Source organism: Acinonyx jubatus, chromosome B4, assembly GCF_027475565.1.
Source record: "Acinonyx jubatus isolate Ajub_Pintada_27869175 chromosome B4, VMU_Ajub_asm_v1.0, whole genome shotgun sequence".
Taxonomy (NCBI): Eukaryota; Metazoa; Chordata; class Mammalia; order Carnivora; family Felidae; genus Acinonyx; species Acinonyx jubatus.
The window spans coordinates 52,682,610-52,707,967 of record NC_069387.1 but is presented as its reverse complement, the minus strand read 5'-3'; the positions used below and the strand labels follow the sequence as shown (position 1 = coordinate 52,707,967).

At 36.5% G+C, this 25,358-nt stretch overlaps 1 protein-coding gene across 4 annotated transcripts in view; it reads right to left on the bottom strand.

The window, feature by feature from the left end:
* Positions 1 to 25,358, bottom strand: part of PDE3A (phosphodiesterase 3A) — a 526,332-nt gene that overhangs the window by 16,068 nt on the left and 484,906 nt on the right. For all 4 annotated transcript variants that reach the window (XM_053225916.1, XM_015074658.3, XM_027035682.2 and 1 more), the window contains 9 exons: positions 24,406 to 24,625; positions 20,924 to 21,009; positions 17,726 to 17,880; positions 16,219 to 16,356; positions 10,238 to 10,349; positions 3,891 to 4,004; positions 3,554 to 3,753; positions 1,711 to 1,914; positions 358 to 513 (listed from right to left, as the gene is read on the bottom strand). In XM_053225916.1, the coding sequence (XP_053081891.1) occupies positions 358 to 513; positions 1,711 to 1,914; positions 3,554 to 3,753; positions 3,891 to 4,004; positions 10,238 to 10,349; positions 16,219 to 16,356; positions 17,726 to 17,880; positions 20,924 to 21,009; positions 24,406 to 24,625 (1,385 nt within the window). The remainder of the gene's footprint in view (positions 1 to 357; positions 514 to 1,710; positions 1,915 to 3,553; positions 3,754 to 3,890; positions 4,005 to 10,237; positions 10,350 to 16,218; positions 16,357 to 17,725; positions 17,881 to 20,923; positions 21,010 to 24,405; positions 24,626 to 25,358) is intronic.

Here is a 25,358-nt window from a genome sequence, read left to right as displayed (position 1 = left end):
CTCCCTGCCCCCCAACTCCTGCTCTTTCTCTCTCAAAATAAACATTAAAAAGTAAATGAACTTAATCTGATATACATTCACCCATATAAACTACCTTATAATCAGTTTATAAAAAAAAACAATATGTCAATGGTGTTCCTAATGGCTCACTAAGTCATTTCATTATCTCAGTATCTTCTCCTTCCCCTCCCACACTCCCACAATCCTTGCAAATTGTGTATGTTTAGAGTTTTTAGTCAGCGCATTTTCTGATGTATGAATATGAAAGAGACTGATCACATTTTACAGCTTTTGGAAGCTTTTCTGAATTTACGAGCAGCCTAAGTAGGAATTAAGATAAACAGTTAAGTTAGTTACCTGTTCATAAAATTCGTTGACAATACCCTCTGTCCACTGGAGATGGAGCTCTTTACATTTAGCTGGCCCATTGATATCAGCCAACTTTATACACATTTGACAAACCAGTAGACGATCATTTTCATTGGTCCAATCTATTCCAACATCATCATTAACCTGTTTGAGGGGCAAAGTTAAAATGTGTTTTGCCTCAATGAAAGCAAAAGTTGAACAGATAAACAATATTTATTATCTTCCTAACATGTAGAGATCAGAATACCAAGAAATGAAGAACTTCGTAGTTATTTAAAATAACATTATTGGCTTGCATAACAGTAAAATAGCTTATCGGAAGACTAAAATAAGAAATGATGGACAAAATAATTATTAATTATTGAAGTGAAAATAATGCTACTTAAAATTAGCATAGGGGCGTCTGGGTGGCTTAGTCAGTTAAGCGTCCGACTTCGGCTCAGGTCATGATCTTGCGGTCTGTGAGTTCGAGCCCCGCGTGGGGCTCTGTGCTGACCGCTCAGAGCCTGGAGCCTGTTTCAGATTCTGTGTCTCTCTCTCTCTCTCTCTCTCTCTCTCTCTCTCTGACCCTCCCCCATTCATGCTCTGTCTCTCTCTGTCTCAAAAAAAAAATAAATAAACGTTAAAAAATAATTTAAAAAAATAGCATATATATGTAAAGAGGCTGTAAATTAAAGTGGATAAATAAATAAATAAAAAGAGATGCCTGAGTGGCTCAGTCGGTTGAGCATCTGACTCTTGATTTTGGCTCAAGTCATGATCCCAGGGTTGTGGAATTGAGCCCTGTGTTGGGCTCCATGTTGAGCGTGGAGCTGCTTAAGATTGTCTTTATTTCCCCCTTTGCCTCTCTACCCTGCTCATGCTCTCTAAATAAACAAATAAATAAAATTAGCATATATTACCAATTACCAGTAAATAAATATAGCTACAAACGGTAAGAAATTTTCTTAAGTTAAATTTTGGTGTTTATGTTTGAAGTATGAAATTTTGTGTTGAGGTTTTGACCTTTTCTACAGTCAGATAATATATGTTAATATGCTACAGAGGTGAGAGTAAATTAAATCAAACAAAAACCCAATGACACTGAGAGTTTTATTTCTCTGCAGCACAAAATGTATGTATGTGTACACACACACACACACACATAAACAGCACCTCAACTTCTCAGATTTCTAGATTGGGACCAATGTCTATATATCTGCTTCTGGTTAATCATTTTATTGCACTTTATTTTCACATTTGACATATAAAAGGTGAAAGCAATGAATTTTGTTCCACACTTTGATTCCATGACATCTTTCAATATGGTCATAAAATGAAGACTGGTACAAATCTACTTACCTTGGCATTAAATTTGGCTACGAAATCAAAGTGTTTCTTCAGGTCAGTGGCCAAAATTGCTTCAATGACAAGGAAACGAAAATGCTTAAATTCCACATGGTCAAGATTAACTAAGAAGTTGTACTCTGGCCGGGACATGAAAAGATTCCATGCAGCAGCTGCATGATGGTTCTCCAAAACTGAACGATCATTATAGAGCACCGCCTAAGCAAATAAGTAAGAGACTGAAGAGTTCAACTTTTAAATTAAAAAAATAATAATAATAATACATGAGTATGCAAAGCTTTCGGAATTCTCTTTTTTCACAGAACACAGAAATTTAATCTTGTGACTGGTGGTTATTAAGAATTATATATTGTAATTACATTGATTGATGGTTACTTTTCTTGGTTAAATTTCCTTTTTTATAAGATGAAGTTCATTTCCTTGAACTTTATTCTAAACTCTTGCAAATGAGGGGCTTAGAGTTAGCTTTTATCAGATTTCTTTGCACAGGAATTTAACTATTTAAAACAATCCAAATACACTAAAATCCCTAGGAGGTAACTCAGTTACTTTCTGCATCTAGAGTAAGAATTACCTTTTCTTAAATATATATAACTAATACATACGAATGGAATCCCTGAAAAGCTCATAATTTAAAACATTCTCACCTCACAAGCAGCCATTGAAAACATCATCCTTAAAGTAGTAATTGAAGGTATATAATAAATATCTGCTTGGAATTCTCTAATAATGCTCAAGGACATTGCAAAAGAGAAGGAAGTTGCCTAAAAACTGCTTGAAGGTTAGTGTGTCAGATAGATGACAATACAGGGTTAAAAGGCATAAGGATAAAAAGGAGAGCCTGAGCACATGAAAATTTACATTGAACTAAGTAAAAATGCATAGATGTGTAGAAAAATATGCATGACAAATGGTGCTGGCAAAATGATTTGCCCATCTTTAGGGAAAATAATTTTGGGGTAAGAAGGACATGCTGGAATAAGTTTAAAATAAGTAGGGAAAAAATATCAGGATACTTTTTTAACATATAGATTAGAGGAAAATCTAGTCTAGTCTATATGACAGGTGGAAATGGATAGGGGTTGGGTAAAGGACAAAAGTCAAACAAGAAAAAAACAAAAAATGTATGAGACCAGATTGTCTTCTAGATCCTCTAGAAAGAAAAACAGGATCTCAGAATACTTAGTAACATGGATCCAGCTAATTAAATGAAGGAGAAACTTACTGAGTTTAATTGTATAAATGGAGATGCTGAGATACTCAGTGATTAATTTTTGACTTAACTTTAAATATATATGAAAATGAACTTCTTTAAAGTTATTGTTTTTGGAATACTATGTTCAGATAAAAAAAATTCCTTCAAATGAATGAAATAAGTTGATGTTTAAATTCTAATCAATAGAAATGTCATAAGAATCATGGTTGTTATAATGAGTATATCTCAAATGAATAGGATTTATATACAAATAAGCCCCATATTCTTAAAAGTCCAAGAAAGGCTGGGTTCTCTAATCTTTCCAAAAAAGAGACTTTAGTATAGGTTTGATTTTCTTTGTTGAGAAGGTTCACTAATATGAATTCAACTAGCTTTTCTTCTTAAGAAAACTGAGAAGGGAGTCCCATGGGTAATAAAGTTGCATGCCTGCCATTAATATCTTGGAACAAACATGATATATTTTCAAAATTAGCTTGGTCTGTAAGAATTTTTTCCTAGGGCTAAATATAGCTTGGCTCATATTCATTTGGTCCCTATTATAAGTCAAATTTATAAAATAAATTTCCTTTGGAAAAATCTCTAAATTGAATTATCTCTTGTAATCAAAATTGAAAGATTTACCTGAGGAGCACTAGTTGCAACCAGAAAAGCATTAGTCCTTCCTGGGTGATCATAATCATGCATGGCTGCAGCTACATACAGGGCCATTAACTCTAAGGCAGGGATATTTCCAGAGAGACATCCGTATTTATCATCAGGCACATTATACATTTTTGAGAATACATATCCCATATGTCCATGTGTAAACCCACTGTCAGAATCTGAGAAGAGAAAATGAAAGTAACAGAAAGTTTTAAAAAGTATTAAAGCGATACCATTTGTCTTGACTTCCTTTTTCAAAGAAATACTTTTCCCCCTGTCACAGTTACAAAGAAGCACAGATATACTTAACACGTACCTGAATCACTTGCTGATCCATGATCATTAATCACAGTTGAGTGGCCTGGAATAGGTTGTGTAGTAAGATACCAAACAGCATGTAAGACGTCAGTGGCATGGATTCTGTTATGATCTTTAACCAATGCAAAGGGAACAGTCATTAATTTGTGAACTTGGGGTCCAAGGACTAAGAGTGCCATCTACTGGATAAACATTTTAGTCTGAACATTTTAATACCCCAGCAAAAAGCAGCCAAACATTCAAGGACAAATACTCTTTGATTACTCTTCCATTACTCCAAAATATCCATAGTGACAAGAAAAAAAAAAAAGCACACACAACATTCATTATTCACGCAGATGTCTGAAGTGGAAAAATCTGTGTGCAGAGTCTACCAGAAACCTAACATATAAAGAAAACTCACTATGTGAAACCCCTGTAATGTTTACCTTTATATTATATGTATTTCCATGCTCCTATAAGATTATGCAGAGGACCAAAATAAAAGAAAGACCCGTGACATACTTCAAATATGTCAGATCAATGGCCTATATCACCCAATATCTCATCTCTGATAAATAGCATGCAAATATATTCTGTGAATAAAACATAGTACTATTCTTTTGTATCAAACTTAAAACACTGGTTAAAAGTTACTAATATATCTTTTATATGTAGATTAAATCCACAAAGCAAAAATCAAGAACAAGAATCAATGATGTTCAGTTTGGGAATACAGCTCTAGGACATACCTACAGAGAAAAATAAAAGCCTCTTTGTACATTAATGTAGGGAGTTGAGTCATTGACCATACAGCAAAATCTATGGGAAAACCATATCCTCTAGTTAACAATGTCATTATCACAGGAAGGGGGTCTATTCTATGTGTGCACCTCAGCTTCTACTGAACCGTGACAAAAGGCCTGGTGTGCTCTTGGCTCACCTTCTTTTTCTGGTGCAATTCTTCCAAGTTTTTCTCTTGTCTACTGGCCCTTCATAGTATTTCATTGAGTGCTATGCCTTACCCTAAGTCTACTAACTTTACATACTTTATTTCCAATGACCAACGATCATACAGTCTCCTCCAATATAGATTATATCTCTGAATAATACTCAACAGATGAAGAGAAAAGAGAGAGAGAAAAATAAGAATAATAATGGGACTTGGAGAGAAACATCTGGTCCCTGTTCAGGGAAGAAAGAAAAAACTGACACTGTGTTGGTGGGCACACGGAGGGAATGTGTGGAGATAGTGCCTATTCTCCTACATTTCTGGTGACTGTTAAGAGTCCGTCTTTATGTGAGGACATGTAGCTAGATCTTACGTAAACACCCCAGCAATTCAGTCTTGTGAGGACTTGAGAAGACGTGTTCAGAAGAGCTTTGAGAAACAGATAACCCAGGCTCCAAAGGAGGAAAAGAGGAAAACCTGTGCCCTTTGCCATTGCCAGATATTATCTAGTGCCCTAAAGAACAACTGTATTGAAACTGGAGTCTGTATCTCTGCATATGGACTATCTCAAGTCATCCAAGGCCATTATATTTTACATCCACACCTGTGTCATGTACAAAATTGATCACACTAAACGTTTCTGGATTTAGGTGAGATCTGATTTTGTCTCTTTTCTGATAGTATTACGTGGGTTACCTTAAGTGAGTTAAAATTCTCAGTCTCATTTCCTAATCTTGAAAGTATAGACATATTAAATAATGGTGCCTTATTATAGCACAATGGTACAATTGTGAGAATTACAGAAGACGTATTTTTAAACTCCTGACACATAGTAAGCTTGCAGTTAATATAAATATAATTCACATAAAATAAATTATTGCTGTTGGAACAAGATGATACAGATCACCAATTTTCTTCCAAAATCCATCCTGGATTTGTTAAACACTGAAGACCTAAAAATAACAGCTATGCTAAACCCTTGGGGGACAGAGAAGGCAGTGATGTTCCGGTAGAGGAAGAAACTGCCCAGGCTGCCACTGTTAGGGGATATATCAGGAGAGAGCTTCTAGGTTTTTTTCTCCCCCTTTGTGGCAAACTGGGAAAATGACTGTTTGCAAGTAGTTCCCAGTCCTCTTCCAAGTCACAGAAACCTGTGTATGCACCCAGCATCATGAAGGGCGGATGGGGGCAGGATCAGGGTTTTGGCAGAGTCTGTTTGGGGTGACAGACAACATCAAGTACAGATAAACCTGTGGAGTTACTGCTTCCTGCCCTATTCCCCACCCCAAGGCCCAGGGCCAGAAGGCTTCACAGGTAACTTCTGTGAGTTTTCAATGAATAATCTTATCTAAATAATCTGGTACTGAAAATATAAAAAAGGAGGGAAGCTGCCTGACTCATTTTATGAGGCTAGAATAATCTTGATTTAAAAATTAGGTAAAGACAGTATATGGAAATAAATACCCCCTGTGCTCTTGAATATAGGTTCAGAAATACTTAAAACAATAGCTAACCAAACCTAACTCCTTAAAAAAAATATCTCCAGTTATGCATGTGTAGATCCAGAAGAATAACACTGTCACTGTCATATATGCAGGATAGAAAATCACCTGCCTTCTAAGCAGTCAATAACATGTTTATTAAATAAACATTTACTTAGCACGTATTATGTGCAAGTATTGTGTCAAGTGCTAATATTGCTGCTGTTCTCGCCATCAGCTTTCTGATGACCAACTCAGGAGCAAAGGCACCCAGGAAATAAGCCAGCTAGGTCCACATAGGGGATTTTGTAGGACACACAAACATGCTTAAATATTCCTCTTCTTGTAGGCAACTGAGAGGGATAAGTAACAGTATCAGAGCTATCGTTACTGTCATCCTTCTTCCTTCATCTCTGCATTTTGGACAAACCTCCAACCCCCTCGGTGGTTCCCCCTCCCATCTGGTAAGCCCCTCTGCCTCTCGGAAAACACATAAACGCACATGCACACACAATAACACATAATAGGCCCCACCTCATACCCAAAGCCTGTCCATCTCCCTCTTCTGTCTTGAGACACTTGTTTTCTCAACTTTCTCCTGATCCCTCAAGCACAGAGTTGAAGCAAACTGGCGTGGAGGGTTGGAGTTATACGTAAAATTCATACATTTTTAGACCTATAGATTTTCAATTTAAAATTCTATGTGCCGATGGAAAAGTGTTAAAAGAAGAAAAGTGACAATGTAAATATTTTCCCCTTTGGAATATAGCAAATACTGTAATATTTCTGCCTTTCCAGCTTATGCTGCGTCACCTCAGGATCTACTTTAGAATTGGTGGGAACATGACATACAGCTCAGCTGAACTGAACTGAACACAGATTGAGCAAGATTATTCTCTTACTGCCATTAAATAGTACCTGATCACAGGTATTTCTGAGACATCGTACCCATTTCTCCAACTTCAGTAACAAGAATGAGAGGTGTTAGGTAACATATATTTTAGAGATGAAATTCACCGAAAAGAGAAAAAGCACTCTCAAAAGTAACTTTGAATTTACTAATGAATATCACCTGATAATTTATCTTCTTTACCCGCCAGTATGCCCAATTGAAAAGGACTGTGAACAATATTAAACATTATCTCTCTGTGCAATTGAATATAAACTATACCTTAATCTATCCAAATCTTTACTGAGCAAGTATATATTTGGTATCATATTTCTGTCAGTGAGTTGCCTACATCTATACCTTGTCATATCTACCTAGCTACCCATGTCTATTTTATTTTTTTTTAAGTTTATTTAGTGTGTATGTGTATGTGAGAGAGAGAGAGAGAGAGAGAGAGAGGGAGAGAGAAAGAGAGAGAGAGAGAGAGAGAACTTGGGGGGGGGCACTAGCAGGGGAGGGGCAGAGAGAGAGGGAGACAGAGGATCCAAAGCAGGCTCCACGCTGACAATGGAGAGCCCGACGCAGGGCTCGAACCCACAAACTGTGAGATCATGACCTGAGCCGAAGTCGGGATACTTAACTGACTGAGCCACCAGTCGCCCCTATTTTTAAATCTAGATTCTTCAAATTTTAATAAGGGTTCTGGGTACAAATTTAAAATATTTTTGGGTACCTGGGTGGCTTAGTCAGTTGAGCGTCCAACTCTTGATTTAGGGTCATGATCCGAGGATTGGGGGATCAAGCCCTGTGTGGGGCTCTCCATTGTCAGTGTGGGAGCCTGCTTGAGATTCTGTCCGCTCCTCTCCCCTCTCATGCTCTCTACCAATCAATCAATCAATAAATGCTTTCACATTTTCCCGCTTCTTTTAAAAATTATTAAAGGTGTACTTAGAAGTCTAATACAGTTTAGTTTCTATTATTTTAGGTGACTGTCATATTAAAGTTAATCTAACCCATTTTAGTTACTCTTGAGCTTTTTCATTTAGGTATGGGTTTATTTAGATAGAGCTATTAGAAACATAGTTCTCCAGGAATATGTATTAAAGTTAAGGACACATAAAACAAATTTTTATGTAACATAATTATAATTAATGGTAAACAAAGCTTTTAATAAATATCTATATTAGTTGAAATTTACAACACAACCACATGCAAAGAATTACTATTGAAAAGTGATCACCAATCAAGCTAAAACTTTCCTGTGAGAAGATATCAGTGAATTCCCTTTATGGAAAGTGTCTGGGACTCCTGATAGAATAGGCAGGTTTATAATAAACAAATTCTTTTCACATGGAATGAAGAACCCACTCTTTCAGGGAAAAAATCCATTCACTTGTAAAATAAAAAACTATAAGCATGAATAATAAAATTTAGACTCTGGAAACTTCTTTATACACTTAAATACTAGTCAACTTTCCCTATGATTTAATGACACACTGCCTAGAGAAAAGTTAGTAGTTATTATATCAATTTGTATTCCATGGACTTGGCTATCACTGATTATGTTACTAAAATATATTTGGAAATACAGCAATTTGTAAATTTAGTCTGGTGACTAGCTGTTGAAAAATCAGTAACACTTATGTCAATCACTGGCATCCAACCAGGGGAGCCCTGGGAAAAGGGTATTAAGAAAGCAAGGCTTATCTTGAGATCCTTTCAACTACCCCTTTTTCATATTTCTCTCTCAATTTCCATGGCCCTATTGGCCAGATCTTCCCAAGGGGACCAGTGTTCTTAGGCTCCTCTTTCCTCTACACCCACTGTCCTGTTTTGCCTGCATTTGGGTCCCATATTCTCCAACAATCTCATTGTGGATCCAATTCTTCATTCTCTTTTCCTATCACATGCCATTAGGTGTGCATTTCTGTTCCAATCAGATGGCATTTGAAAAACAATATGTTAATAATGGATCACTAGTTTAATGTCTGGAAATACCTGTACTTTATTTGTCTGCATGGAATTTTTATTTAACTTCAGCTCTTTGCAACTAGAAAAAGACATGGGATTCTAAAGTCTAAGGTGTATAAAAGAAAATTTAAAACTTAAAACTTAGAACATGATTTGAACAACACATTTCTAAGACATGCCTCAACCAATATATGATGTCTATTTCTCTTGTTGTATGCCATTTATTTTTTAAAAGTACCACGTGATTTCTGCACATTTTCACAATTTCTATGACTGGGTTTTTGGACATTTTCTTCCATTCCATATATTTTGTAGCATTTAGGATGATGTTCAGATGAAACCTGCAATGCTCCATATCGGAAATTTAACATCTTCCCTCTGTTCTATTTTGCATTATTATAAATCACAAACTATGCTCATAATATTTAAAGTTCACAAACATGAACACTTGGTTCACAAAATCTTCCTTTGGTCTTCACATTTATCTGATTTTAAAGGCTTCTAATAATTTCTTTGCAACCACTTAGGAGTGCCTCTTGTGTATTTTATTAATTATACCATCACCCACCTGTCCCTCAACACCCAGGCAGGTTTTTGTTATATTCAAGAATATCAAGAGTTAATGTTTTAACTCTGCAGATGCCAGAACAAAAGTTGAACTCACCCAATAAAAGGAGTACATAATAAAATGAGCAATAAATTTAACATTTAATTATTTGTGGGGCACACACTTAATTGTCTTACTAGGTGAAGGCACTATTATAACTCCTTTAGAATTATTACCTCATTTTACGCTCATAACAATCCTACAAAGCAGATATTACGATCCCCATTTTACAGATTGAGAAATGAGGCATGCAGAGGTTAAGTAAGACCCATGGTCTTCCACAGCTGATAAATGTAGGGGCTGGGATTCTGAAACAGGCTATTCTCTCCTAATCACTATAGCATGTGGCCACACACTGTGTTTACCATGAGGAATTCTCTGCTAGCTGCTAACCATTCAATATCCCACTACCCACAGCAAATCTGACAGATTTTAAAGTGTTATTTCACAAATAACTTATACTTACAAGGAATTTCCCTGTATCCGATCTCCAAAGCATGAAAATAATTCATAAATTCCCTAACTGGAATTTTGAAAGCTTCAAAGAGGCCCATGTCTTCAAAAAGTCTGTATGATACCTATAAACAGAAGCACAAGCTTTATAAAACATCAAATAATTCACAGCTGGAAGAGACACCTGTTGGGAATAATAAGTCAAGTAACTATTGAGGAACTCTGTGTGTCTAGCCCTTGCAGTCCCTGACCACAAGGGGCATTTCATCTGTTTTTAAAGGTGGGGACATGCAACCAAGAAAACAGCCAACTCAAACAATAGTATATACACTGCAGAAACAAATCAAGGCAATCAATTGTGTGTGATATCAACTGCTAGGCAACACTACTTCCTAAATTGTTGACTGCCAAGTGCATAACATAAGCAGTAACAAATGAGAAAAGGCTTTAATTTGACTAATTTTTATTGAAAAAGAAATTCCAGAGGATAAAGGATTCATAGCTGTACCTTAGAGAAGGGGAAAGAATTATGAGAGAGAAAAAGGGTTACCTTGACTAAATGTATAGAGAAACCAATTTATTCTACTTCAGTATAAATGCCATCTAAATTATTTTTTCCTCACATGTCTTCTCTTTCTCCTCCAAATATCTATTCTCCTTTCAGTTGCATTCACAGCTCTGGCGACTCAAAGTCAGTGAATACCTTTGCATGCAATTGGCATATTTGACAGGCAAATGATGGAGAAACAAATGATAAAGGCACAGGCGGTAATGGGGAGAGAAATGGTTATTCGCATGGCAGAATGGAGGACAGCACCATTTCAAGTGGCCTTACTTCGTATCACAAAGGTACAGAGTTGGTTATAACTCAGGAGACTTTATGAAAGAATTATTCATCATTTTTATTATCTGCATCTCTTCTTAAAATTGTCTTGAAATATTTCTTCCAAACCTTTGATATATTGTTTCATAAATTTCTATCTTTTGTCATTTGACTTTAAATTTATTTAAACTTATTTAAAGTCAATGGCATTCCATTTTGAAGCTTATTTAATTTGAGAGAGAGAGTGAGAGAAAGACAGTGGGTGAGAGGGGGAGGAGCAGAGAGAGAAGGAGACAGAGAATCCCAAGCAGGCTCCATGCTGTCAGCGCAGAGCCTGATGAGGGGCTTGAACCCATAAACCATGAGATCTTGACCCGAGCTGCAATCAAGAGTCGGATGCTAATCCAACTGAGCCACCCAGGTGCCCCTCAATGATATTCCTTTAATTATGTACTCAGTGTTTAACATACATGTGTGTGTGTATGTATATATATATATATATATATATATATATATATATATATATATATATCTCTAAAGGAATTTCTATCTAAAATGAAACAGAAGGATATAAAAAAAAAAGTCTCACACATGTGCTGTCAGGAAAATACAATTTAAAGACAGACTGATTTCCCATAAATGACTGATTTACAAAAAAAGTGGTAACACTGGAATTTTCTTAAGTGATAGGTAGTTGATCAAGAGTTGCCTCGTATCAACCTTGGGAAGTTGTACTTATGGTTTCCAGAGGCGTGAACAAGGAATGGTCAGGGTCGGGCTGGTCTCACAAAATAAACTGACTTGAGCTTTGTTTGTATGACTGCACTGGTTTCGTCTGCTTGAGGAATTTTCAAACCTGGTCCCATTTGTTTTTTATTTTAACAGTCTCTAATTGAACTATCCCCTTTTTACATTTCCTGCCCATAGATAACAGCCCACCCCAAACCCTCAAGGGACTCATGATAGTTTGCTATAGTTTGCATATCCGAAATCGCAGTACGCCTGTTATTCCTGAATAAACTCATCTTTTTGACAACTTTGAGCTTGCCTCGGTTTACTTCTTTAGGCTGGCATAACTAAAAAGGAGAGTTATTCATTCAGCATATATCTATTGAGCCCTTACCACGTTCCAGACAATTTTCTGCATATGAGGCATATATACAGGTAAACAAAACAAAGATCTCTTCCTTCAGGGAGCTTACGGTCTAGCAGGGAAGGGAAGTAAACAGCAGATATAATAAGGTATACACTATGACAAAAAGTAGTAAGTAATATGTAAAAAAAAGGGGGGGGAGCAGGGGTGGAGGACTGAGAATACCAGGAAAGCTATGGAATTTGCTTTTTTAAGTATGGTGGTTAGAGCAGACATATCCAAGGTGACATTTGAGTAAACAATTGAAGGATATGCAGACTGAAGTACACGGATATCTGAGAAAAGAGTTTTTCATACAGAGAAAAAGACCTGTGCAAAGGCCCTGAGGTATGCTTGCCATGCTCAAGAAAGAGCAAGAAGGCCAGCATGGCTAAAACAGAATGAATGAGGACAGGAGTAGAATTTATGTTAGTAACAGCAGAGTGGGATTGGGCAGGATGCAATGTTGGGGGTTTGACAGCTAGACTGACCATTATAAGATTTTTACTCTAAGTGAGGTAGGGAAACCCTGGAAGAGATTAGAGCAGGGAAGTAACTTTATTTGACTTATGTTTTAAAAGCATCACCGTAGCTGCTGTTGGAAACAGATTATACCCTAGGTACATCAACTTCGATATGCTTTTCTCCACTCTGAATGGCAAGTACATTGAGGTTTTACCCTTTTTGTTTGGAACATAACATCCACACCTCCTCTCTCTAAAAATGCAACAGAAAGTGAAGTTAAGGTTTCTGTAATATTTCAAGCTGTTTTTTTTTTTTTGTTAAGTTAGCTCCTCTTTACTACTGCTTTAGTCTGTATATGAGTTCTCGCTTATAAATACCTAAAGGGCTTAACTATGCATGTTACTTCAGGGACCTGTCCGAGATCACACAGCTGACATTTTCAGAACCAAAATTCAAGCCAAGCCTTTTTTGGCTCCAAATTTTGTGCTCTAAACTGTGTTAGATCCTACCACTGGTATGTGAAAAGCAATGTTTTTAAGATTGCAAATAACTAAAGTTTCCCATTACTCTCTTAAACATTTGAAAGATGAATTGAAAAAATTAAGACAACAGGATATCTTAGAGTATGGTTTTAAAATAGGAGAATTTTCACTAAGATGCCATTACAAATCAACCACTAATAATTTAAACTACAAGTAAAGATTCCATTAACCAGGTAAATACTGGTAACTGGAAAAAGCAAGCACTTTTCTGAAATCTGAACCATGCCCTTTTAAATTTGTTAAAGTAAATATGATAGTCATCAAAAAGGCAGTCAGTATATTGAGACTGAAAAGTCATTTCCATTGCACATATGTCTCTTTAAAAATCTTTTGAAGTGAGATTTTTTCTGTGTAGTTTCAGCCAAAAGGTGATTTCTCGGAATGTTCAAGTTAATTCATTTCAGCTGTCCCAAAAGTCTTACTAGGGTAAAAAAAAAAAATGCCTTTCACACAGTGAAAATTTCATGATTTTGCGCTTATAAACTCCAATCAAAGAAAAAAAATCCCATGAAGTTCTACTCAGCAAGACAAATAAAACTGCATTTTCTCAAAGTTCAATGTTTTATAAACCGGAAAGATAAAATAGTGACGTACTAAGGATCATGTAGTTATGTATTTATTTTTGAAAGATGACTGGAAAAAAAAAACATTAGTGAATTTTACTGCAATCTAATTGTTCACCACATCTAATTTTTCCATTGTGTACTCCTATCCAGGACTCTTACAAAACATTTTGTGGCAAAGCTGGTCAAGGGTCACATTCCCACCCCTTGTTCCCAGAAATTAAAGGGGAGCTAGGTACTTGGAACAGTATTTGCTATACTGTCACTGTAGCTAAGAAACCAACTACTACAATAACCATTTTCCCACTGGCTCAAGCTCTCTGTTCCCAGTTTGAAGACAGAATAAGTGAATGTTTTATGAGGGGCTGAGAAACAGCTGAAGGTAAACAAAAGTCAACAGTATGGATTTCCTGGGGCACCTGAGTGGCTCAGTCATTTGAGCATCTGACTTTTGATTTCAGAGCAGGTCAGGTCATGATCTGACCTCATGGTTCCTGAGTTCGAGCCCCCGGCTCTGTACCGACAGTGCGGAACCTGTTTGGGATTCTCTCTCTCCCTCCCTCCCTCCCTCCCTCCTCTCTCTCTCTCTCTCTCTCTCTCCCCCTCCCCTGCTCCCGCTCTCACTCTCTCTCTCTCAAAATGAATAAATAAACTTAAAAAAATAAGTATGGGTTTCAAATCACAGGTCCAATATTTACTATATAACTAGATGAATGGGATATGCTGTTTTAAGCCTTGGTTTCCTCTTCTGAAAAACAGATTAAACAGAATACCTGCATCAACATTACTGAGAGGATTAAATTGCAGAGCTTGGGGGAGTCTGTGACATACATATCAAATACCAAACAATGTGAAAATGTTCTCTTCACAGGAAACACACACTGCAGTGAAAGGGAAAGCAGAGTTCTGGGCCCACTGCCATCTCCTCTTGCTGTGCCATTCCAGGGGTATTTCCAGGTAAGATCCTTCCCTCAGAGGTGCAGTCTGCAAGGGGGTTCAGAAAGTGGGATACAAAATCTCCCAGGGGGAGTCCCGAGGTGTGAGGTGAAGGTGGACTGGATTAAAACAGCTGCCCTTAAAGCTGTCTTCACGATCACCTAGCATAAAAGAGGTTGCTTAGCACTGAGGAGAAGGAAAGAGAGGAGAAAAATGGGCCCACTAACTCCTAGGAAAGGTGCAAGGGCTGTCACCCTAGGTCTCAGTGTTCATGGTTAGAAGACAGTTTAGCAGAGGCAACTACACGGCACACAGACCATATAATTATTTTGACCTTCATAAGCCATCAATCATTTTAGCACACTTTTCTGTGAAGGAAGTTGAACTGCCATTATTTTGACACATATCTAACTTCCCTACTAGTCCCTTTAAGGCACAGACCTACTTTTCCTTCTTGAAGACTAGCCTAGTACTTTGTATTTGTGGATCTGAAAAACAGAGGAAAGGCCCCTCTATCATCTTCCTTCAAACCTTCAGGGATCAGGAATCCTCATCCTGAAACTCCACACTTAAGATACTTGTTGAGAAGTCTGAAGAAAGCCTGTCTCTGATGCATGGAGTAGAAATCAGTATGACACGTGATTTCTCTTCTAGTGTTTTCCAGGAAAATGTTGGTGGCTCCAAAAATCAGCGTCTTGAATTCTACGTCTCATATTAATTTGGTGGTCTTTAGCATCTCTGCTGTGATATTTAGTCAATCTATGAGAACACATTTGAAGCATTTTACATAAGCTGATAAATATTATTGTATTAGCCCCTTTCATTGAGGGTGTGTTCTGAGAGGTGTTTGATAACAGAACAATTCCAGTGTTTTGTTTTGTTTTTTTCATTTATTGAGGTCATACTCAAATTCTTAATTTCTGTGTTTTCTTTCTCCTTCAAGGACACCAATTTATATATTTTTTAATGTGGAAAGTCTTGAAAGTCATCTAGCTTAAGGAAAATATACAAAAAGTCTTGTTAACTAGCAATAGTTCATAGTCTATTTCTTGTGATACTTAATGGTGTCTTCTATATTAGAACAGAGAACTCTGATATGTTTCTCACAGCAATGGAAGGAAATGTGTTTCTGCACAATTTTAGGTCTTTTGGTAAGACCTAAACACTGAAATATTAAAAAAAAATTAAAAACTAGTCATTGGAAAAAATTATAGACAATAAATTACTATTTATTATTAGGTAGCTTTCTTATCTTGAGGGCTTGTATCAGTTTTTATTTATTTTGTCCCTGTTCCTCTCCACTGTCTTAAAAACTACGTATTTTAATTGTACATTATGGTATTCACTCACTTGAAATTCCAACTTCTTTTGTTGACCCACTACCAAGGAATCTACAGAATGTGAGGTACTAAAATTTCCTTTTTCCACCTGAAGTCCACCACCAGTGTCAAGCATGTACAGAGCTTTAACCAACCAAGGAGTTTTTTTTTTTTTTCCTACATTTAAAGTCACACGTATGAATGCATTCCTTACCTGGCTAAGAATACGGCCACATTTTCTTCCTATTTTTTCCACCAAATCAAAAATTGGAAAATTCCAAGTATTTAGCTGCTCCATAATTGAGTCCAAGTTATCCATGACAAGAGGTTCAGGAGCAAGAACTGGTTTGTCCTATAATGAAGAAGAAAATATTTTAAGAACATGTAATTTTTTTCTACGAAGCAATTTGTGCTTTGTTCAACAACTGGGTTTATAAAAATAAATGACTTAAAACTTCAGGGTGAATGAATGATCTTAAAAAAAAAAAAAAGCAAGGTGAATAAGACATTGGTCCCAAAGTAAGGAGAGAAGGTCCTAATGCTGTTTCATACCATGAATTTTGCGTATTAGGTGCCTGCCTATTGCTGGTTCATATATGCCACAGAAAAAAATGGATGTTTCTTTCCTAATAGAACTGTTTTTCACCTACTATGGGATTCTTCAATAAAGACTAAAGGACTTTAGGATGCTCTGAAATTGTATATAAATTTATCTCTTTAGAAGTATATGTAAATTTTTCTGGGAGGGTTCCTGGTTTATATTGGACTTTCAAGAGAAACCCATGATGGGGGAGGAGTCAATCACCCCCTACTCGGCCAAATTTATACTATTGTTTCAAAATCAGCATTAATCCTATGATAACTGCCACATTTTTCACTATTTTTATTTAATTCATGTGATGTATGGTTTATAAAGAAACCCGCACTAAAGAAATGTAAAGACATTTTACAGTATGTTCTAAATGAGGATATTCTTAAGAGTACATTTACCAAAAGGTAAAAGTAAAAAATGATAGTGAGGATTAGGAAACATGGAAATTACATTATCTGACAATCTCTTTAAATTAAAAGTATAAATGGTAACTCAGGTAAAAATAAAAATGATAATAGCAACAATGGATAATTACATGACAGTGAACTATTTTCTACTATTTGCTGCCTCCCCATGATTAATCAGACTCAAATGTATGCTTTTATCTTCTTTAAAAGGATCTCTATAAACACCCCAAATCAGTCATTATTAAAGGATATTTTAACGGGTAGAAAGTGTCAGTATAAATCTAGCTTAATACAATAAGGAAAATAAATATTGGCATGCTTTCTAAATAAAGGAAGTGCTAGGAAAAAGTAGCAGAAGCCCTAAGATAACTAACATATTTCACTTTTACTGATGTTTATAAAATATTTTTTATTGGATGAAATAATTTTTTTTCTATGCACTTTTAGATTTACATTTTTAGATTCTAGGATTAAACACCTGTAATCACTTGTGGACATGAATATTTATGGTTTTAATCACTAAGCAATAGAATCATTAAGAGATTGATATACTTGCATAAGGAAAACATACACTGACACACATAGGTATGGCTATAACACATGTGTGTTCCAAAAGAGATATATCTGTAAATCTAACGACTCAGGGATCTGTTTCTAAGTCAATTTCTGTAACAGAAGGCAATCTCTCAAGTAAATGAATGAGCGCAGTGATATGGGGCTACCAGGAATATCATGGTCTCAGACGTGTAGGTGCCACAAGCCGAAGCTTTCCTTAGAGGCTCTTTCGGGCACTCGGTCTCATCTTCATTCTGTACAATATCACTGCTATCGCTGTTGTTATTGGTTTCATAATCAGAGGTAACTTGAGTAGTGTCATCTGCAATTACAAGAGAACAGATTATGATGAAACCTGCAAATGGAAAAAGGGGTCCTATGTGAGCGCATGTTCATAAGCGAGTAGGGAAATAACTGCTTTCATGAGCTGACACACCAAGAAGGTGAGATCATGAAATGGAGAAAAGTACACATTTTTTAACCCAAGAAAATAGACAGAATTATGACCTGTGGTTTATATTACGCTCAGCAATTCCTCAGTAATAATATGTAGATCAGCAGTTTATACTTTTTACAAATCATATAACATTATGTTCCTTTTTCCTTTATGCATCTGCCAACATATTAAACCAGCAAGTAGCTGACAAAACACTAACTCCAGAATGGGCACATGGTAGAAGTTGGCTGACACCTGAGAACAAGGTGGTGTCTGTGGGACATGGCACAGTAGCATGTGCTGAAGGACTGGCAACATCTTGTGTGTCCAATCTCCATAGGAAGCTGTGGCTTTCCTCCTTAGATGCCTCCTTCCACTGTCTCCCATTTCAATCAGCACTAAACTATGCTAACCAGAGGCCCAATCAGGTAATGTGAACAGTCTGTAGAACATGCTTCTGGGGCAAAGACCTCCAAAGAACCTTCTCATGGCTGAACAAGTGCCTGAATGAAGTTTACTGTGTGAGTGGCCATGTGCTGGACAGCACCGAAAGCACCTTATTTGTACTAACGCCTTTAAACCTACACAATCCTGAGGCGGGTTTTACAGCACATCACTGCATTACTCATATCCTTACTTTGCAGAAAGGAATTGGAGGCACAGAAGGGATAAGTAAATGGCTTAAGGCACACAGCTGGTAAATTTTGCCGCATGACTTTGAACCCATGAAATCGGACCCAACGTCCTATATTCTTTACTTTTGATAAAGCCTAGCTTTTTTTTTCTTTTATGGTTATTGCTAACATCCCTATGGAATCTTTGCTTTCTCCTAAGTCACAAATATATCTTCCTCTGTTTTCTTTCAGAACCTTTATTGTTTTAGCTTTTACATTTAGGTTTATGCTCCACCTCAGGACCATGTTTCATACGGTGTGCAGTAGGGGGTGAAATTCATTTTTTTCCAACCCTCTTGGAATGCTCTGGCATCTTTGTTGAAAATTCAGTGATGGTGTAGACACGGGTCTAATTTGGGGCTTTCTGATCTATTCCATTTGACCTATTTGCTGATCCTTATTCCTGCGCCACACTATCTTGATTACTATAGTTTAAGTCTTGAAGTCAGGTAAAGTATTTCCTCTTTGTTCTCCCTTCTCAGATGCGGATATTCTAGTATTGTTGTATGCCATCATACCTTTACTATCTAATTTTTCTGAAGTTGTTAGCGAATAATGGCTTTTGTTAGGTGGACTATTGCAATCAGGGGTATCTTATAAGACTTTTCCAAGGACCTGCCTTTCTTCCATCTTTCTCATGAAGTTTGTTCTATGTTAGAATGAGACACAGCATGAAAATACAATCGACAAGTTTCAATCTCAGAATTTGTAGAAAAAATGAAGAACACTCAAAGGCCATAGTTCTACATGAGGCCACAAAGGAGATAAGAAACTACTACCCATATTCTATCAGACTCAGTAGAGTCAAAGAATATCAGGGACATAAGGAGGGGATATTCTGAGTCTTCAGAATGCTACAATATCACAGAGAATTCTCCTTTTGAATTTTTCTTGCCTGTGTCCCTTGACATATCTGCTGAAGCAGATAATCATGAACCATTCTTGCATACCTTTATCACCCTAAACTCTGTAGTTCAGAGCAGCCATTTTTTTCCTACCATGTAGATCTTCAGCGCTAACAAAAGCAAGTCCCTAGATCTGCATCAATAAAAATAAAATAATAATTACTGTAGTGGTGGCAGCAAACAGTGGGTCACTGTTGACATTACTTACAGTGACCTAGATACTATTAAGTATTTTACTTGATTTTTTTAAATTGAACTATAGTTGACATAAAATATTGTATTAGTGTCAGGTATACAAAATAGTGATTCAATAATTATATACATTATGCAGTGCTTACCATAAGTGTAGTTACTGTACAGTTATGATATTAGTGACAATATTCCCTTTGCTCTACCTTTCATGCTCATGACTTATTTATTTTATAACTGGAAGTCTGCACCTCGTAATTCCCTTCACCTATTTTGCCCATCCCCTTACTCTATTCCATTCTGGCAATAACATTTTTTCCCTGTAGTTATGAGTTTGTTTCTGTTTGTTTGGTTTTCAGTATCCACATATAAATGAAATCATGTGTTATTTGTCTTTCTCTGTCTGACTTATTTCACTTAGCATAATAGCCTCTAGGTCTACCCATGTTGTCACAAATGGCAAGATTTCATTATGTTTTTATGGCTGAGTAATATTCTGTCATGTGTTAGGTTGCTTCCATACCTTGGCTGTTGTAAATAATGCTGCAGTAAACATAAGAGTGCATATATCTTTTCAAATTAGTGTTTCCATTACATGTTTTAAGTAATTTAATTCTCACAACAATCCTGTCTGGTATGTACTGTTATCATCCACATCCACAGATGAAGGAATTGAGTCACAGAGATTACAATACAAACTAGTAGACAGTCAAATAAAGGTAAAACCAGCCTTGAATGCCTGTGTTCTTTTAACCTGTCCATAACATTGCCTCAAGAAAAAGCCTTTTTACAAGCTTATAGTGATTCTCAGCCTGTAATGGAGATCTCCAGAGAGTTCCCTAAAAGGGATGACCCTTCAGTGTCCAAGATAATATGACATTTCTATATAGTTCTACACATTATATAAAATGACTTCTAGTTTTAAAAATACATACATTTGTGTATAGATATTGAAAACCATTTTGGATAGCTTTGCATCAAAATTTTACCCACGATTAGCTCTTAGGTAGTAGGACTATGGATGATTTTGTCTTCCTTCACTATCTTTTTAAATTTGTTATCTAAAAAATCGGAAATATATGTTACCTTTTTGATCAGAGGAAAAAAAAAAAAAGTAAAGTGATTTCCATTTTAAGCAAAAGAATCCAAACAAAGAATTACCCGTTCTGCTTGGTGTCCGAATGGTGGCACTGCTTCTCTCCAGGGGCACAGCAGCAGGGGTCCCTTGGGGGTATGGCCTGCCACAGCTGAGAAATATTGGAACAGCTGTAAGTATATTCTTTCTTTTCAAAAAGTCACAGGCATACACCATCTATGTACACGTGAAGGGCAATAATAATCAAATCTTTCTATCTTCCACTTATTTGATAGAAAACCTCATTTTGCTTTATATACAGATGCTGATATGCTGATATACTGTTTTCTTTTTTGTGAGAATGTCATCAATACAAATGATCAGAAACTCCACTCAACGCTCATCTTCCTCTATAGTCTAGACCATAGTTGAGGTGAAACTACTGGCAAAATTGTTACGTTATTTAGAGAATCCTGGGATTGTCTGCTACCTATTTATAATAATGATTTTGGAGGTGCTGATGCACATTTAGTTAAAAAATGTTTCCCAGTGGAATCCCTTTGTATCTGCTTAAAAGCCTCATTATTAGATTTATTTCTGTGGATTAAGAGACATTTTATGCCCAAGGAGCCCTTTAAGAAAAGATTGCATATGTGAAAATAGAATGTTAGTATGTTAACTTTTTGTCACAAAATAAAAATTCATTTTTTTTAATATTGACCAGTCACTGTTAAGGCCCTAAGGAAATGAAGAAAGTAGAGATACATTTTGATGAAGAGTGAATGTAAAACTGACTATCACAGAACACTAGTTGAGAAAAACAGGCCAAAGGGGTATGTTGTGAGTAACCTAGAAAAAGGAAAATACTTGAGAGACTGGACTTTTTAACAGAGGACTTTGGAGAATGTAGGACACTTACTTTCTCAACACTTTTGACTGTTTCATAAATTAAAAAGCAACCCCACAAATGGTTGGGCAAGTTTCTTCTCTTACTTATCTTGTTTAGAAACTCCATGGTTAGATTTTAATTCTGCCTTTTGCTTATGGGTGCTTTTCTTCTGCCTAATACTACAAATGGTCTTGGACGGTTTTGTTTGTTATTTAACCACAGATTATTCACTCTAAAAGGAAAAGAAATGAAACGGTTCATAATTTAATATATTAAACGTCTCATCACTTTTCTTTCCCCTGAATTGTGCTTAGATATGTGTTGTAGAGGTAAGCATTTTTATAGGTAGAGAATATTTTCATCCTAAGTAAATTTATTTTCAAGCCTTAAACGTAAGTGGAAAAGCGTCACATGTGAAATATTTCTAATTATGAAATCCCATCACTTTGATTTAGGGAATCAAAAGAAAATGACTGGACCAAAGTGGGGGAAAAAACAGACACAAATGATGGGCTTACATTCTTGGGTGACACTTGGTAGATGCCGGGTTTATTAGTTTTAAGAATTTTCATTGCAAGATAATACTTAAAAGGAACACTTAAATTAGTAGTCCAAATATACTACCTCTTATGCCAAAAAAATGGCTTGTTGCGTAGACATTACAGCAGCCAAAAGACGGATTCAATGCCAAACCCTTCGAGTTCAGCAGGGGAAACCACAATAATTAGTCGTGTGTTTCTGGAGCTCTCTGTGCCTACATGGGTGGTTGCCTTGAAGGCAATAATAGAACATGGTTTGAATTACAGATTTATAAAGCCCAAACAAATAAAAGACACACTACTGGATTTATAAACATTACTGAAAAAGCAGGCAGTGAAATTATCTTGTTTTTCTCCAAAACCTCTTTTATAAAAATCCCATTAACATTCTTCCTGCTAAATTCACAAAAAATAGACTGTGATGAGAAGAGCTGTGTGAGTGGTAGATCAGAACATCTCTGCTTTCTTTAGGCAACTTATTTCCCACAAGTCTGAAGCCCGCAGTGGGAGAGTCTCCCTAGAAATGCTGGAAGCAGATGTCCTTGATGGTGATTACTCCGCTGAGCTTTGTCTTGGCTTAGGATGCATACCACAAAAACATGTTTCTTAAGGATGTTCCATCAAACACTAGCTCCATGGGAAATTACTGTGTGTTCACCTAAAGAAACTGGTTATGTTGTCAGATATATTCAGGAAATGCTAGATGAGACAAAAATCAAGAGGTTTCTTTTTGCAGGACTTCTCAGAGCTTTTAATAAAGTGATGTGTGTTGTGAATCGCTGAGGGAAATATATATGATAGGTCTGTTTTACCACAGATCATGCTTTGTGTGAGGGGAGGTGGGGGGAAAGATGGAATTAATATTCCACATAAATTATTTCATTAAAAAAGCTGTCATAGAGAGGGTAACAGAATAACTTTTGGATGGTAAAATAACTTTTTACTCTGACCCTGGACCAGGAAACTAACAAAAATGATTTCCCTTTAAAAATATTTGTAAAGAGAAAAGAATATAGGTTTTGAATAAATGATCAGAAAATGAAACGTGTGAAGCTTAAATCTGGGTCTGTGAACCACCAGGTGATAGTAAACTATCAATATGTAAGTCATTTATGCAAATGGTTATCCTCAGTAACCTTAGAAAAGAAATAACACTCTCATGATTATACTTAGTTTAAAAACACTCAACTTTTGTAGTTAAAAGAATACTGTAATGCTTTAAAACCAGTTCTTCAAGTTGAAGCTATTTCTAGAGAACAATAATATTACTATATCAGTAAAAGAAGGTATTTCCTTCTCAGGACAATGTTGGCAAAATAACTACTCTCACCATGCTAGGCCTTTTTTTCTTATCCTCTGTGACAAGACATGACTTCTTATTTCTAATTCTATTTAAAAATGATAGAGCAGTACAAACTGATTGCTTAATTGCATTCAGAGACCCATTTGGTCCAACTGTAACGTGTCATGTGTTATTTGCATATTTTCAAAGTGGGAATTGCATGCTTAAGATAAAATACCCTTAAAATCAATATAAAATCCTCCCTGGATATAAAAATATTCCAACACATGGGGCGCCTGGATGCCTCGGTTGGGTGTCCGACTTCAGCTCAGGTCGTGATCTCACGGTTCATGGGTTCGAGCCCTGTGTTGGGTTCTGTGCTGGCAGCTCGGAGCCTGGAGCCTGCTTCAGATTCTGTGTCTCCCTCTCTCTACCCCTCCCCCACTCACACACACACTCTCTCTCTCTCTCTCTCAAAAATCAATAAACATTAAAAAAATTTTTAAAAATTCCAACACAACATCCTATTATACTAAATGACTTGATACAATTTTTTACTTACAGGTTTTATGCATTCTCCATCAGTAAGCAGAGGAAATATACAACTAATTATTTTATATCATCTCCAAAGTTTAGCTGTATGGACTGTATGGACTCTAAGCTTTATATTAACAGACAACCACAAAAAAAAAATTAAGTTTCTATTCAACATAAAATACATTATCTTCTACTTTTCCTGTCCATTGCTTTGTCAAACCTCCACATAGCTACGTGGACTGGAGGTAAGTGTTCCTAAGAAGAAAACTAGTATTCGTTTTCTGATGAGTTAAACTCTAGTTAACACAATAAAATCCTTACCTGCTACATATAACAGGTGGAGGGAGGATCTGAGGAGATAGGTCAGGGGCACTCTGAGTATAAGTTAATGCCCTGTGAGAACTTAGGCCCTGTTTGGCAGTTGTGTTGGCAGATTCTGGAAACTGCACTGCAGAAATTTTGCTGACTGGGCTGCTGGCGGGGGTCCCTTGGGGAGGTGAGGAACAGGGCGACGAAAAAGGTGAAATTTTAGCTAGGGCACCTAGAAAGACAAAGATTTATTAAACCACTAAATAATTTTTTTGGAAATTAGAAACTGCAGCTCTTACGCTTCACCTTAGACCCCCTCTCACTCCATCAGGACCACGTGAGCACTCAGGCCATGGGGCTTGCCCTCTCTGCACACCACCATCTGGAGACAAGGTGTATAGTGGGGTGTCTCCATGGCATGAAATGGGAAGAATGGATCATCATGAAAAGATCAGTGGCAATGTTGGCAAGTTGAGCTAAAGCCTTGGTGTCCTGGAGTAACTTCAGGACAGAAGGATATTATTTTCTCCTCCCATCTTTGTTTCTTCTTGTCATTCTGACATAATAATTAAAATTTCCTCGTGTGTTTGCCTTCTCTAATGTTGAAAAATTTTTAGCAGTAACAGGATCTGCTATTGTTTTAAACATTAACTTATCTGGAGCAGAGTTTGGCAGGTATCCGATGCTTAAAATTCGTAAATAAAGAAGATATATTTTTGAGAGGCAATTAACTTTATTAACCATCAACATTTTTAGTGAACCTACATTATTGGTGTGAGACAGAACTCTGATCAGAATAGTATCCGTAGAAACCATTTAAAAATGTAATATGATCCATTTCAGATGAAACAAAAGGACTAAAGCCTAAATTTTAAGTGTTGATATCTGTGCCAAAGTGCATTTACTCTTGATTGTGAAAACTGGCTTAGATTTCAAAGTGCTGATACTTGAGTACAGGGACGAGA